This window comes from Molossus molossus, unplaced genomic scaffold (assembly GCF_014108415.1).
Source record: "Molossus molossus isolate mMolMol1 unplaced genomic scaffold, mMolMol1.p scaffold_m16_p_22, whole genome shotgun sequence".
NCBI classification, from domain to species: domain Eukaryota; kingdom Metazoa; phylum Chordata; class Mammalia; order Chiroptera; family Molossidae; genus Molossus; species Molossus molossus.
In genome coordinates this window covers 10,538,054-10,553,768 of record NW_023425358.1, presented here as the reverse complement: position 1 = coordinate 10,553,768, position 15,715 = coordinate 10,538,054, and the positions used below count along the sequence as shown (strand labels likewise).

The window sequence follows — 15,715 nt, the reverse complement described above, 5'->3', positions numbered from 1 at the left end:
GTTCTGGATTCCTGTGGTGTGCGTGCCACTCAGCATTTGCCACATGCTTCTTTGTTTGTTCTTCTTGTTGTTAATTAATTAATTAATTATTATTTTAAATAGGTTTATATTAATTTTTTAGAGAGAGATAAAAACATTGATGTAAGAGAGAAACATCAATCAGCTGCCTCCTGCACATCCCACAATGGGGATCAAGCCCGCAACCTGGGCATGTGCCCTGACTGGGAATTGAACCGGGACCTCTCAGTCCATGGGATGATGCTCAATCCACTGATTCACACCAGCCAGGCTTTTGTTTGTTTGTTTTTTTCACTTTTTATTTTAATGTCTCATTTCCCCAATTAGGTAATTAGCTTCTTGTGGACAGAGATGAGGAATTGTTTATCTTCCTGTTTCTAGCAGTTAGCACGGCGCTTAGTAGCTGTCTGGTAGAGTTGACTGATGATGGTGACATTGAAGCAGAGGATGCCTCCCGGTCAGCTTTGTGCAGACTCTGTTTCTGGGTGCCGGGACCTTAATTCAAAATCGTGAGGCACAAGGTACGAGGCAAAGGGGTGGATTAGGTTAGCACGAGTGTTCTGACTTCTTTGTGAATAGAGGAGGCATCTCTAAAATTTGAGAAATTAGTGCCTTTTGAGTGTTTGAAAAAAAAATAATGCCTTTTTGTTATAGTTCTTTGTTGTTCCAACATATTTTTTCATAATTATTATCCAGTGTTATCCTTCAACAAGTTTGTGGAGAAGTATTTTTATTGCCATTTTATAGAAGATAAAACAGAAGCTTGGAAGTATAGTTTAACCAAAGCCAGAAAGCCCAAAGGTGTCAAAACCACATCTCCAGCCCTAACCTTCTGATTCCAGGTAAAACCAGATCAAGTAAGACATGGAGTTAAGCACTTGGACAGTGCACTTTTTGATCTTTGTCCTAAAGAAGTTTGAGATCTCATGAGTAGTAAACAAGTGCACTCGAACTACAAGGCTTGAATTAAGTAAAGGTGAGTAAGAACACAAACAGAATGCTGTGGGTGCATGAAGGTAGGAGTGGCTAACCTGATGTTTGTACTAAACAACAGCTGCTTGGGAAGCTTTTCATCAGGGAGTGATGATGAGGTATGGGGGAAAGCAGGTGTGGGTGTATGGAGATGCAGAATGGGCAGGGGGAGGAAGACAATGCCATTTCCAGTGTGTTCTGGGCTGAGGGAGATGTGGAGTGGTGATGGCTAGCGGGTGGAGGATGACCGCATTGGGGTGGCATGGCACTGTCGGCAGGATGGGAAGGTTTGCGATCCGATCTGCCAGGCTAGCTTATTCGATCACACAGCTCCCAGTGTAGCCTGGTGTTTCTGTGGGCGTCTGCAGTTTTGATGACACTGCAGGTTGAACGTGATAAGACTTGAGCTGGTCTCTTTGCAAAATCAAGACTCTGAAAAGATACTGTGATGATGCAGTTGGCCTACCAGGGTTACTCTGATGTCCTCTGCTTATTTTGCAAACTTGTTTCATTTTTTTTTTTTTAAACCCCTCAAATATTATCTCCCTGCTTCATCTCTTTATTTTTCAACCTTTGTGAACCTTCTTAAGACTTTTAGTTAACTAGATGCTTATTCCAGAGTCTATGGATTTAGGAATAACTTTATTCCATATGTTCTAACCCATTTATACTAAACTCATCAAAATGCCCCCCGCCCCCGCCCCTTGACGAGATAGTTAATGGCTAAGGTGTTTTGTAAGCCTTTGAGTTGGCCTCTTAAAGCAAATTTTCTCTTTTCTTTAGTCATACAAAACCTTAACCTGAAAGACTGCATCTATTTCATTAACTCTTCCTGAGCTAGAAACTTAAGCAGATTGCAAAGCTAACAGCCACTTGGAGCCTCTTCGCATTTGCTTTCCTCCTGTCCCTCTTGCCCATGCGCACAGATTACCCACGTGGACAAACAGGGACTGGCATTCATGTCGTTACCCTTGCCCACAGCTCAGCCTTTCTTTCTTTCTTTGTTTAAAAATTATTTTTATTAATTTATTTTTGTTACAGATGTTTCTCCTTTTTCCCTCATTGACACCCTCCTCCCCATTCCCCCCGCCCCCACGCCCCGTCCTCAGCTTTGTTGTCTATGTCTACTGGTTATGCGTACATGCATATAAGTTCTGTAGTTTATCTCTCCCCCCACCCCCTCTTCTGAGGTTTGTCATTCTGTGTCTCTGGGTCTATTTTGTTCATCAGTTTGTTTTATTTATTATATGCCACAAATAAGTGAGATCATGTGATATTTGTCTTTCTCTGCTTGGCTTGTTTCGCTTAGGATAATACTCTCCAGGTCCCTCCATGTCGTCTCGAAGGATAAGAGATCTTTCTTTCTTACAGCTGCATAGTACTCCATTGTGTATATGTACAACAGGTTTTTTATCCACTCTTCTATTGATGAACACTTGGGCTGTTTCCAGATCTTAGCTATTGTAAATAGTGCTGCTATGAACATAGGGGTACACATATTCTTTCTGATTGGTGTTTCAGGCTTCTTAGGGTATATTCCTAGAAGTGGGATCACTGGGTCAAATGGAAGTTCAATTTTTAATTTTTTGAGGTAACACCATAGTGTTTTGCATAGTGGCTGCACCAGTCTGCATTCCCACCAGCAGTGTACTAGAGTCCCCTTTTCTCCACACCCTCGCCAGCACTTGTTTGGTAATTTGTTGATGTCAGCCTTTCCTTAGTCCACTTTAAGCATAAGACGGGCAAATTAATTTTACCCCCTCCATATCTGTTTTCCCTGCAATTAAAAAAAAAGTCGGTTCCTCTTGTGTCCCACGAACTTCATCCGTTTGTGCTGATGCCTAACCTTGGGCAGGGTTGTGGTTCAGGACTCGTAAGCTGCCCTGTGAAGTTTTGATACAGGGCTGCAGAACCTAGGCAGCTACTTCTGGATCCTGATAGTTGTAGGGGGATGTCTGGCCAGGTTGGCCTTCCATTGATTTCCCTTTGCTCTCCTGTTCCTCTCGGTCTCAGCACAGAGTTGTGAGGGCATGTGAAGACCTCTATTCCACAGAGAAAAACGGGCAGATTCTGGCGTTGCTGCCTCTCGCTTTGCACATGAGTGCACAGCGGATAAGACCCACACACGCGGTTCAAAGGTAGGTCTGCTTTCCTAGGATGACAGTCGATCCACTTTAACTGGGCACACTCACAGCGCATCAGGCAACAGATGGAAGGCGGGAAAGGGAGGGGAATGAGAGCAGTTACGTGCCCGGTGGGCACTGGACTTATGTTAACACATTTAATCCTCACAATAACCTGCAAGGGAGATCACTTATTAGCCCTACGATTAGAAGGGGAATTGAAACTAAGAAAATTATGCTTAAGGTCACCTCACAAGTCACTGGTAGAGATCCTCTTCTTTCCACAACTCAGCCCATTGGCAGGGATGTGAGCCTATGGGAATAAGGGGGTGTGGGTGGCTTTATGACTTTTCCCAGGAAACGGCCAAAGCTGCCCAGTTGTTCAATCACTTAGGTCTCTTTCAGGTCAGCTGACCACATCTGCACCCATGTCTGCGTGTACTGTGTGTCCCTCTGAAGCTTTGTGCAGAGATGCAGACCCCACGTCCCTGCATCGTACACCAGGCAGGCAGGCTAGAGATCTCACCCACTCAGACCTTGGGCCCTCCCTGCGTCGACCGGGCGTATGGGTGTGGGGAGTCCACTGGGGACTGGCATGTTGGAGGAGTGGAACAGGAGCCCACGGGAGATGCGAGGGAGCAACAGGTCCCCTGGGGATTCCGCTGCGAAGCCGAGGGACAGCTGCTGCAGGAGTGGGCCGGCTCCCGCAGTGAGGACTCCGGCCCACGCGCGGTCACACCCACGAGCTCAGGTTCAGAATCCGCGCAGTGGGCACTGCACTGCTTAGCCTACCAAACGGCCCACGTCCCCAAGTCCCTGGCACGCCCCTGGGCATCAGCGTATCGTACTCAGGTTTTCTGATCCAAAACAGATTCTCAAAGTGGCCAGGCATTCGGTAGGAACTGTTTCTAGGTGTAGGATGCACACGGTTATGTGATAGCCACCCTACAGCCAAACACTGGTTCGGGGGATTGGAGGAAGAGAAGCACTATTAGAAAATGCATTCATGTGATCATGTTTACATTCCTCTTGTCAACCAAAAATATGTTTGCTCAAACAGTGTCTTTGGTTTGGTTGCTGTCATTACTCCCTCCAGTAGCAGATGATGTGTTTGAATTTCACGTGTGTGTACGTGATCCACGGGTGGCAGGCAGCTTCTTCAGTCAACATTTTCACATAGTGAGAATTTCCAGGAAAAGAGAAAGACACACTTAATACATTGTGTTATACACGATCTGCTTTCTCAGTAACCAAAGCACCTCCCTCCACAAACTTGGAGGATAACCCCTATTTTTAAAACCTAAATTTGATTTTTGCCCAAAATATAAATATGTGGCTGGACTATCTCACAGGACTTTTGGCGAGGATGAAGTGGGGGTGTGCAAGTGCTTTGTGAACTTAAAGCTCTGGGCTAATGCTGTTTTGTTGGAAATCGGGCCATATATTAAAATAAGAAAAGGCAGCAGGCAGTTGGTGAAAGTACATTTTGTCTCACTTTTCTGTGCCCCATTCGTTTGCCGATAGGGAGACTCAGGGCTTTGCAGACACACGTGACTCGCCCTGACTCCTGCTGCAGCCGTGTTTGTTCCTTCTGGACCCCGGAGACGTATCATGTGCCCCGAACTCACACAGCGCCTCGCTGCCGGTGTGTTCATTGAAACCCCCAAACACTGACCAGCATCACAGTGGCCTGTGTGTGCCTCTGGCGTCAGAAGCTGCTCTCATCTGCTGGGAGACGGTCGGTTTTGTCACAAGTTGCATCAGAACTTTGGGTCAAGAGTCCTGAAACGAGATTTCGGTGAAGGGTGTTGACGTAAATCACTATTATTCATCAGAAGTTGTTTGTTTTGTTTTTTTTAAATGAAGGTTTTCATTAAGTAAAACTTTATGGGCCCAAAATTGCATAAATATCCAAAAGCCATGTTCAAATAACAGCAGTTGCTTTCAACCTACTAGAGCACAGGATCATTTAAAAAAAAAAAAAAAATCATCTTTTCCTGAATTAATCTATGAGGTTAGTGTGATTCTAATCACATTTTAAGTGGGACTTGCTTTTTAAGAGACTAACGAGTCGATTCTAAAATTTAACTGGAAAAATAAATTAATGACAATAGCCAAGAAGATTTTGTAAAAAGAATAAAGAGGAGGGACTAGTTCTACCCAATAACAAAACTTCCTAAACAATCCAAAATAATAGGCTTATATATTAGTTCCAAAGAACAGAGTTCAAAAATAGACGCATGTACACATAAGCCGACTATTTCTAGGACCCCACATGGCCCAGTGTAAGTACAGAATTATATTCAAAGACAACAGCAACCTGACCACAGAAACCTTGAACATGAAAAATATTCAGGTTTTCTTAAAGGAGTATGTTCATGAATTTTACACAGTGTACTCTTTAAAATGAATTTCAGAAATCCCCTGTAAGTAGCCTTCACTCTCCCCAGTGTTGCAGACTCATGGCAGCCTCTAAAAACTCTGCCCTCTCTCTGATGCTCGGGGTTTCTTCTCTCTCGCCTCCCCCAGCCTCTCCCCCCCTCAGCCACACCATCTCATCTGTGACCACCTCTGCGGAGGGCAGCCTCGGACAAGGAGCATTCTTTTCTGTTTGGCTGCTTTGCTAATGAGTAGGAGATTCTCAGAATTCTGATGACCAAATTTCCCCAGCAGATTCCCAGAATTCTAATGAACAAAAACTCCCAACTTTGATGAGAGAGTGAAACATCGCTGGGCTGCCTCCTGCAGCGGGGCTGAGCCTGCAGCCCTGAGCCCCCCTGGCTAGGGCACCAACTGCATTACATAGGGAGCCTTAGAGCTGGCATTTTAAGCCACTGGACTAGTCATCATATGGTTTTGAGATTGTTGGCTCTGCATTTAGAAAAAACAATGCGATATTTGCATTTTACAAAATAAACACTTTGTAACTATGCGTGTCAATAGATTAGTATATGTATTACTACATTTGGAACACATGCAAAGTTTGGATATACATAGAAACAATTATGAAGTCTATCTCTACAATTTGGGGTTGAAAACTGTGAGGGGAGGCTTCTGCTTTATATATTCCTGAATTGTTTTAAATTTCTTTAAAACAAATTGTGTTACTTTGGTAATAAAAACAAAATAGCGGTTAAAATACTTATTTTAATTGTTTTTGGTTTTATTTCTATTCAGTAAAAATTCACTATTTTAGTGTATGGTTATGAGTTCTCACAGGTGCATAAAGTTGTATAACCACGACCACAATCCAGATACAAAGAGTCTCCTTACTTCACCCACTCTCTCCCAATTCCTTTTTAGTCATATTTCCCCCTGACCCATAACCTCTGGCAACTACTGATTTCTTCTCCACCCCTAATTTTGCCTGTTCCTGAATTTTATATAAATGGAATTATACAGCCTTTTGAGTTTGGCTTCTTTCACTCTGCATAGTGCAGTTGAGATTCATCCACGCTGTTACATATAACAATAATTTGTTCCCCTTTGATTCCTGCATTGTAGTTCATTGTGTGTATGTGTACCAGTTTACTTATCTGTCCCCAGTTGAAGGATCTCTGGATTGTTTCCAGTTTCTTATAATTACTAATAATACTACTGTAAATATTTGCATATGGGTTGTGTTTCCTTTTCACTTGGATTAATACCTAGGAGAGGGGGTTGCTGGGTAATATGGTAACATAATTTAACTTTATTAGAAACTGTCAAACTGCCTTCCAAAGAGTCTGTACCCTTTTGCATTCCCACCAGCAATGGATGAGAGTCCTCGTCAGCACTTGATATTGTCAGTTTATAAAAATTTTCCCACCAAATCCTGCTCTTAGCCTTGTCTTCCCATCTTAGTAAATGGCAGTGTCATTTCTCTAGTTGCTAAGGCCAAAAGCCCAGGCGTCACACGGCACTCTCTCCCAGACTGGGTCTATTCAGTCCTTCAACAGATTCTTTCAACCCTAAATGTAAAGTACACCCGGAATCCGACTGCCTCTCCCTACTGCTTCTGCTACTTCTCTGGCCTGTGCCATAATTGCCTCTGGTCCAGAACATTGCCTTGTCTCCTAACTTACTTCTCTTCTTTCACACAGTAGCCATAGGGATCTTAAAGTCATAAATCAGATCATGTCCTTCCCCATCTCAGATCTCGTCAATGGTTTTGCTACATTCTGAATAAAATCCAAATTATTTGCTCTAGCCTACAAGACCCTATATGATCTGACAGTAGCAGATTTCTCCAAATTTTTGTTTTCTGTGATTCCCCCCTTGCTCACTCCACCTTTGTGCTATTCTTTGAACACAAGCTCATTCCTACTTCGGGGCTTTGCATGAGTTGCCCCTGTGCCTGAAGTGCCCTTCCCTGTATTTTCTCAAGGCTCTCCTCTCCACTGAGTCCCTTCCCTGCAGAAATGTCGCCTTTTCCATAGAGGCCTTCCCTTCCCTGTCTGAAATCCTGCCCGATCTTCACGATCTGCTATACTTGTCTTCGTAGAACTTGTCACTACCTGACATTATATGTTTATTTCTTGACTGTCTACTTCCTGACTACAATGTAAGTTTCATGAAGACGGGATTTATAGTACTCACTGCTGGTCTGTATCCCCAGCCTTTAGAACAGAGGACAGCCCGCAGTAGGTGCTCAATAAACATCTACGGCAAGACTGAGTACATATAGATTCTTTCCCAACCTGTTCGGCACCCACTCCTTCTCTAGAGATAATCACTGTGAATAGTTTGGCGACTAACTTCCTGGACTTCTTTTAAAAATGCATTTATAAATGCAGACACACAGTTTTTTATGGTAATGCAAATTGTTCTATTCCTTAATTTTCCTAAATATATATATTTAACTCTCTTACAAAAGAGAAAGCTGAAACTCTGGTGACTAAAAGCCTCACTTAAAAGTAGGTAACTAGCCACCTCTCCCTGTATTGATAACTCTTAGGTTTCCAGATTGTGTTAGCCTGCTTAGTAAAGAAAGACTGTTTCTTTGGAAGAAATGGCAGAATTAAAGGAGTAAAATGATCATTTGAGATGAGAAACATCTTCTGCCTTTATAAGAAAACTTCAGAATCTTTTTTCAAGAAGTAGCATTTCATAATGTGCACTGGGAAGTCGAACACCAATGGCCAGGTGTCCTCATTTTCTTACTGTAACATATTCCCAGATGCTTTTTTTCTGTCTTAAAAAGGACCTGCAATACAAAACCTCAAGTGTTGGCGTTGGCTGGAGCGTTACTGACAGCCGTAGCCCTTGGTGATTTATTCTTTAGCAACGTTGTGGTTTTGCTTGAACCTTTCTAGAAGTATAGTCAAAGAACAGGTTATTTTGATAGCATGACTAGGTCCAAAATAGAAGCTTAGGAATGAATAAGAAATGCCAACCCAGCCGAGAGAGAACACAAGTAGCGCCTGGTGGTTCGTGATATTTGTTGGGCTGAACCCAGAACCAGGTGAGTGTTGCGGGCTCAGGTGCCTGCCCTGCCCTTGTAGTGAGTGGTCAGGGCTGAACTGAGTCCCAAAGGGCAGCCCTTGAGTCTTCCTGATTTTCATCAGATCACAAGACGGGCCCGGGATAACAGGCACTTCTGTGTGCTGGAGTTCGAAAGATTCTTTGAAATGATCTACTTTTACCCCCTACACGGATGACAAAACTGAGGCCCAGAGAGATATAATTGTTTACATTTAAAACCCGATACTATTGAATCATGAAAAGGAAGAACTTTTTTACTTGAACTTTAAAAACATAACATATTCTTGAAAAGGACTCTTCAGACTGACAGATCTCAGAGGAGCAGGGTAGGGGGGAGGGATGAGATAAACCAAAGAACGTTTATACATGTGTAGATAACCAATGGACATAGACAACAATGCTGGGGGTGGGGGGCAGGATGGGGAGGAGGATGTTTAGGGGGGAAAAGGAGAAACATCTGTAACAAAAATAAATTAATAAAAATTAAAAAAATTTTTTTGAATAAGTTATGTAAAGCCTTAAAGGACTTTTGCCTTGAAATTTCTAAAGCAGGAGTGTCACAGAACTAGTATGTCTACCACCATACTGTCCTCCCCTGCATGCCCGTGGCAGGCAGCATTACTCTAACTCCGCTCTCTTTCCTAAGCCCAGCTCTGACCCGCCCTCAGAATTCTCCTCAGCACAGTACTGTGGGCAGCTAGTCATAACGTGTCTGAGTCTTCGTGTGAGTTAAAATAATTTTGCCGCCCTTCTGATTTTTTTTTAAAGATCTTTTTAAAATTTGTTTTTATAAAGAGGGGAAGGGAGAGAGAGAATCATCAATGTGAGAGTGAAACATTGATCGGCTGACTCCTGCGCACCCCTACTGGGGATCGAGCCCACACCCCAGGCATGTTGTGGAATCGAACTGATGACCTTTTGGTGCATGGGACGACACTCAATCCACTCAGCCACACTGGCCAGGCTCTCCCCACCCCCCAAACAATGAATCCATGTGATTCTAGATGTGACAAGAACACTGGACTTCAAGCCAGAAGAACTTGGTTTGACTCCTGAATCTGCTTCTTCCAAGCTCTGTGATCTTAGGCAAGTCACTCAGCCTTTATGGGACTGTTTCCTTGTCTCCGAAATAAGGGATTTGAGTTAAATAACCTTTAAGCATCCTTCCAGGTTTGAAAATGTTATGATTCAAGGTATACAGACGTCTCAGGAGGCTTTCATAGTTACAACCATGTATTTTAATAAAGACCACAGGTGGCCCTCAGCAGTGTGTATATTACAGAGCTACATTGACTTTCTAAAGTATGTGTTTCTAGCATTTTCTGACTACTTCTTTTTGATCTGGTGAATCCTACTGACCTATATCTCTGAAACCATAATTTAGGGGTTCAAAAGAGAGAGAGAGGAAAGAGTCATTTAAAACCCGAGGGACTGCAGGCACCTCTTCTTGGCCAAGGGGCACTTGAATGTTCTCACTCACCAGGCTGAGCTCATCTGTGTGTTTCCTGCCCACCCAACCCTTACGGGCTTGAGTTGCTTCTTCTTCCCCTACCTTTTAGGATCTGGAGGCCCCTCCGGTCAGTCTCAGCAAGTGGGCCTCAAGGGCCCCTGGCCTCCTTCCACCCCTGCTCCTGGGATGACTTGCCTCCCTGTTTGTCTTTCAGGCCCCACTTCCCTTCGGGCATATCCTCTCCTCTCGGTGATCACCCGCCAGCCCGCAGTCATCTCTCACCTGGTCCCTGCCGCCCCGGGAATCGCCCCGCCGCTGCCCCGCCGCCCGCCTGCCGAGGCTGCCCCTGCGGAGGCCCCGGGCGGGGAGGCTCCAGGCAGCAGCGAGTCAGAGACAGAGCAGCTCACTCCCCGGCAGAAGAAACCCCGCCGGAGTCGGACCATCTTCACCGAGCTGCAGCTCATGGGCCTGGAGAAGAAATTCCAGAAGCAGAAGTACTTGTCCACCCCAGACAGGTGAGGACACGAGGAGGGGCTGTCCACAGTTAAGGCCCTTGAGGAGGGGAGACCCCTTTTGCTCTCGCTCTGAGACGCGGGGGCACGAGAACGGTTCCACGCAGGACACTGTGGCAGGACTCTGGTCCTTGGCTTACGACAGCTCAGCCTTGGTTCGAGAGAACCCAGCCCATGGGAATTCAGCACACCTGGCCCGACAGGAACCTGCCTGTTGCTGAATTTGTCCTCCTCACTGTCTCTCCGTATTTTAACTTAACTACTCCAGCAGAACCAGCAAGGTCAAGTTCAGTGGATGGCTGCCCAGGCTCCCAGCTGGGGAGAAGGCTTGGCTTTTAAAGTCACTCACACTCAGGACCAGACGCAGCGGGACTAGCTTGAGGACTGCTTGTCAGACTCTCGGTCTTCCCCTCGCTCTCCAGCTCCTGCCTGGTCCATCGCCGCCTGGCTCTTGATGGACAGGCAGCATTGAGTGGGCGGGGAGCTGTCCGATGTCCTGGTGAATTCGATGGCTATCAGGTCAGGGCCACTTGGCTGAGACCAAGGAGGACCTGGAGGAGATCTCCTCCTTCAAACCCTTTTGAGATCCAGGGGAGGGTGGTCGTGACTCCTTTCCTCAGAGGCATTAGCTTCAGCCCCTTGCTTTAATCTGGTATCTTAGCTGAAAAATATTCAAGAGTGTGTGTCCTATCTTGTTCCTCAAACTCACTCTGGAGATGGCTCAGCTCGTTGTGATCCTGTTTTTATTGGAAGTGTTTTCCAGGAGAAAGGGAAGGAAACTCAAATGTATCTCATAAACTATTTAGTAGCTGTTTGATAAAACTTAAGTGAGGTCTGCAAATCACTGGCTAAAAGAGAATTTGTTAACTGATTCCATTAGTTGAGCACCCGTCAGCTGTTTGCTGAGGGCCTTCTGTGCCTGGCACTGTGGAAGGGATACGGGTCTAGAAAGTAGCAGACGAGAGTCCTGCAGCTCTCGAGGAGATCGATGGAGGAGGTCGCAGGAAGGGAGTGACTGCAGTACCGCAACACAGTGAGCTGGCTGCTGGTGGCCGGGATGTGACAGAGGCAGTAGGAGCTCAGAGATATTGCCGAGAGTGCCGGCAGGGTTAGGGAAGGCTTCTCAGAGGAGGCAACATTTCTTTTTGTTAATCCTCATCCCGAGGATATTTTGCCATTGTTTTTTTAGATAGAGGGGAAGAGAGGGAGGGAGAGAGGGAAACATCAATGTGAGAGAGATACATCAATTGGTTGCCTCCCAAATGACCCTGACCAGGACGTGCAACCCAGGTACGTGCCCTAGACCGGGACTCAAACCCATGACCCTTCGGTCCACCGGCCGATGCTCTAACTGCTGACCCAAACCAGCCAGGGCAAAGGAGTCAACATGTAAGAAGAGCTTTAATTGCAGGAGGGAGAGGGCATTCCACGGAGGGAGGGCCACACCAGAGGCACAGCAGCACGCTCGCTGGGCACTTGAGGGAACGGCACGTGGCCGGGACATCTGCAGCGTGAGGCGAACGGGGGCGCGGTGGGCGATGAGGCCGCAGAGGTGAGAAGACCCTCGCGTGCCGAGCCACAGGACGTGCGCTTCGTGGTCCGGACCGTCCACCAGCAGCCGCTGAGAGCTGGAAGGGACGTGGCCGGATTTACGTTTTAGGATCTGCACATTGGTGATTGATTAGAGAGGGATGACATGGAGCAGGGGCCCAGGGAGTCCAGGGACGGTGTCTGAGGACCTGAATGAAGGTGGTCACAGTGGGAACAGAGAGGAACGATTTTGACGATGAGCTGGGCAGAATCACACTGCCATGAGGAAGAGAAACAGGAGTTGGGAATTCGGCGGTTCCTGGATTGGGCCGCCAGGTAAACAGGGGTACCAGGAACTGACCCTGGAGAGCCGAAGACAGAGTGGGTTTTGTGGAGGAAGTGAGTTCTGTGTGGACATGAGCAGCACCACCTTCAGGTGGACAGTGGAGACAGGTCTGTGAACTGGGGATTCCTAGACGGGCTCTCTAGGCATCAAATGGCTGTTTTGATGCCCCAGCATATCATGAAGAGCCTCACATACTTGGGCAACCCGGTGGAGTGGGCACCGTTTTTCACGAATTGTGTGGTGCTTTTTGAAAGGCCTGGGTAAAATTCTAGGCTTACTTTCTAGAAGTCAGGGAGTTTTTTTAACAGAAATGTTAGTTCCTAGTAAACCTCCTGAGGCTTCCTTATACCTGCCCAGGCACCTCGCAGCCCAGGTGACCTACCCAGGACGGACTGACTTGCCTGGGGAGGAGGACACCATTTGGCTGGCACGAAGCTGCCGCCTTAACCTGCCCTCTCGGATGTTCCTCACCTCGGTACGTGACCGGGGCCATGAGCACTCCCTCTTCCTCTCTGTTTGTTTCTCCAGTTTCCTAGGTGACCCCATTTAAGTGAATATGCAGGGAAGTGAGAATTTGTAAGGTGGCAGGTAACGAGAGAACGCCGATGACAGTGAAGTGTGTTTCCGTAGCCAGAGTGAGCCAAGGGTGCATTTTTCCCAAGTGAGCTAACACCATTTGCTGACGCGAGGCAGAGCTGCGAGCTCAGTCTTCCACTGACGAATGCACCTGATGGCCTCAGGTGACCCGCACTCCGAACGCAGTGGGAGCCCGGAGGACCTGTTTCCAGGGAGGCCTGGGAGACCCGAAGTCTGTGGGGTTGCCCCCCGGGTTCTGGGTGCTTAATGGATGGCTGCTTGGGAAACAGTGCTTCTTTAGTGGGGAGAGCCCAGTGGTTTAGCCCTGGGAGTTTATCAGCTTCAATCTCTTCATCGCTTTCAATAAAACTGTCAGCTTCCAGTAGCCCCTTTCCTGGGAAAACCGTATATCTGTGAATGCAGGTGTAAGACAGGGTCTGAAGTCCTTCCAAGGAAGACTGCTTTTGTTATTGGAGATTTCAGTTGTGCACTCTGGGGTGGGCAGCTGCACCTGGCTGCCGAGAGTTAGCTCCTGGGACCTTCATCGCCTGTACCCGCTGCTCGTCCTGATGGTGAGATGTTGCTCACTACCCCTCAGGGAGAGAAAGTTGCAGCTGAGGACTCACACCCGAGACTCCCCCGGCTCAGGCTTGTGCCGTGCAAGCCTGTGTGAGAGAGTAGACCTTAGCTCCACAAATCCCAGTCCTCAGCAAGCCAGGGTCTTCAAGAATGGTGGACACCGCTTAAGCTGTCTCAAGGATGCTTGGCCCACGTTGCTCTTTTAGGAGTCCACACTGGCTCACAGGCCAGGGTTGGAACCACAGGGAAACAGCTAATGTTGGCAGCGGAGGCGGTCCTTCCAGCTGCTGCCCAGGTTGACCTGGGGTTCTTAGCAACGTAGGTCAACAGTTACAGTCTTGAGGACTGAGGAGTGAAACCTCATTTCATATGCTTCCCTCGTTGCTTGCTACTCCCTGAGACAGAGCAGCCCTGCATTTTCTCCACGAAAGCCCGAGCAAGGGCTTCCCTCGGCAGATCTGACTTGCACAAAAAATGGTGGTGGAGTTGCCCCTGTACAGAGGGATGCATAAAAGTCAGATGTAAGTACATTGGAATCCTTGCCCCACTTCCTACTCTAGGATTATCTCCCAGGGCTCAACAATTTTTTTTTTTCTGTACAGGGCCAGAGAGAGGCTATTTTAGGCTTTGTGGGCTATATGGTCTCTGTCACAATGACTCAACTCCAAGGTTGTAGCATGAAAACAGCCATAGACACTATGTAAAAAAAAAAAGAAAAAGAAAATGAGCTTGTCTGTGTTCCAATAAAACTTTATTCACAAAACAGGCAGCTGACGGGAGTTGGCCATGGTTTCCGAGAGATTCAAATCTCTTTGTGCTTCAGCTCTCTCATCTGTAAAATGGGAATAATTATACCTATGTCACAAGGTTGTGAAGGAATAAGTAAGACAGCACTTGTCAGGGATTTAGCACGTAGCCTGGGGCACTGTGTTACCAAGGAAATGGTTGCTTTGTGGTCGGAAATTACTCCAACTGCATACTTCCCAGGAGTGGCTTTGACATTCAAGACTTTGCAGAAGGCTACAGGGAAATGCAGAACCAGGTTAGCAGTAGAATGGGAATCAGGAGGGCTGTGGGTCTAATGTTTCTTTTGGAACCTGTTATTATGACAAGTTAGGGAAGCTACAGTGAGTCATCCATCCCAATGTGTTTTTGAGCGCTAGTTCTGGATTTGGAATGTGATAGGCACTTTCGTGGTTAAAAAAGAAGCAGGAAACTACTCTACTATTGCAGTTGAGGCAGGGAGGCAGAAATCACTAATGTGGAGCAATTAGAGACCAGCTGAGAACTTGGAGCCCCCTGGGTGGTGGCTGACCCACCAGAGGGTGTAGAGGAGACAACCTGCGTGAGCTGAGGGCTGTCCAAGAGGCTCGCCTGCAAGAGGTGGGACTTGAGATGGATCTGGAGCGATGAATGGGATTCCAAAAAGGGAAATATGGCTTGACCTTTCCTCCCCTGCTTGGATTCTGGGTCAGAGTCTTCATTTTGTATAGAATCAGAGTAAGGGCTGTCAGGTAGGAAAAGGACTTTGCCATGAAGACTCAATTCCTTTTCAGAGCCAGTGTAGAAGTCCTTGGGCATGGGCATCCGTTTCTACTTTCCCAGAGTTTCATCCGCAGGATTTTTGAAAGGAAAGCTAAGCTCTTTGAGGAAGAATTCGTTTAATGGGGGAGGTCTGAGTCTTGGAAGCTGTGCCCGGAACCAGTTAACAGGACCCCATCTCTATTGCCCTTTGTCTTCTTCCTCATCTTTCTTTTATGTCTTATGCCTTCTAGGTTGGACTTGGCCCAATCTCTGGGACTCACTCAACTGCAGGTGAAGACTTGGTATCAGAATCGCAGGATGAAATGGAAGAAAATGGTAAGCAAGAAGAGTGCGTCCAACCACATGCCTGTCATGGCGGGATAAACCCTTCCTGCAGGACTGGGAAGAAGGCGGGAAGGACCGTTTGATGGTGTGGGTTCCAGGGACTGGGAGACCTTTTATGGTGCTGGCTGGGAGGGAGGCTCTGTGAACAGAAGGATAAGCCATTCCTCCTGACCTGGATTTCCTGACCACAAGGATATTCTTTTCCACAGTTTCCTTAGGAATAACAGAAAGTGAAAGCCCACAAGCTTCTCAGTTGCTACATTTAACCCCACCTGCT

At 46.7% G+C, this 15,715-nt stretch overlaps 1 protein-coding gene across 1 annotated transcript in view; it reads left to right on the top strand.

Annotated features, from left to right (window-relative positions):
* BARX2 (BARX homeobox 2) overlaps positions 1-15,715 on the top strand; it is an 85,741-nt gene that overhangs the window by 49,872 nt on the left and 20,154 nt on the right. The window contains exons 2-3 of the mRNA XM_036276906.1: positions 10,241-10,541; positions 15,345-15,429. Of these exons, the coding sequence (XP_036132799.1) occupies positions 10,241-10,541; positions 15,345-15,429 (386 nt within the window). The remainder of the gene's footprint in view (positions 1-10,240; positions 10,542-15,344; positions 15,430-15,715) is intronic.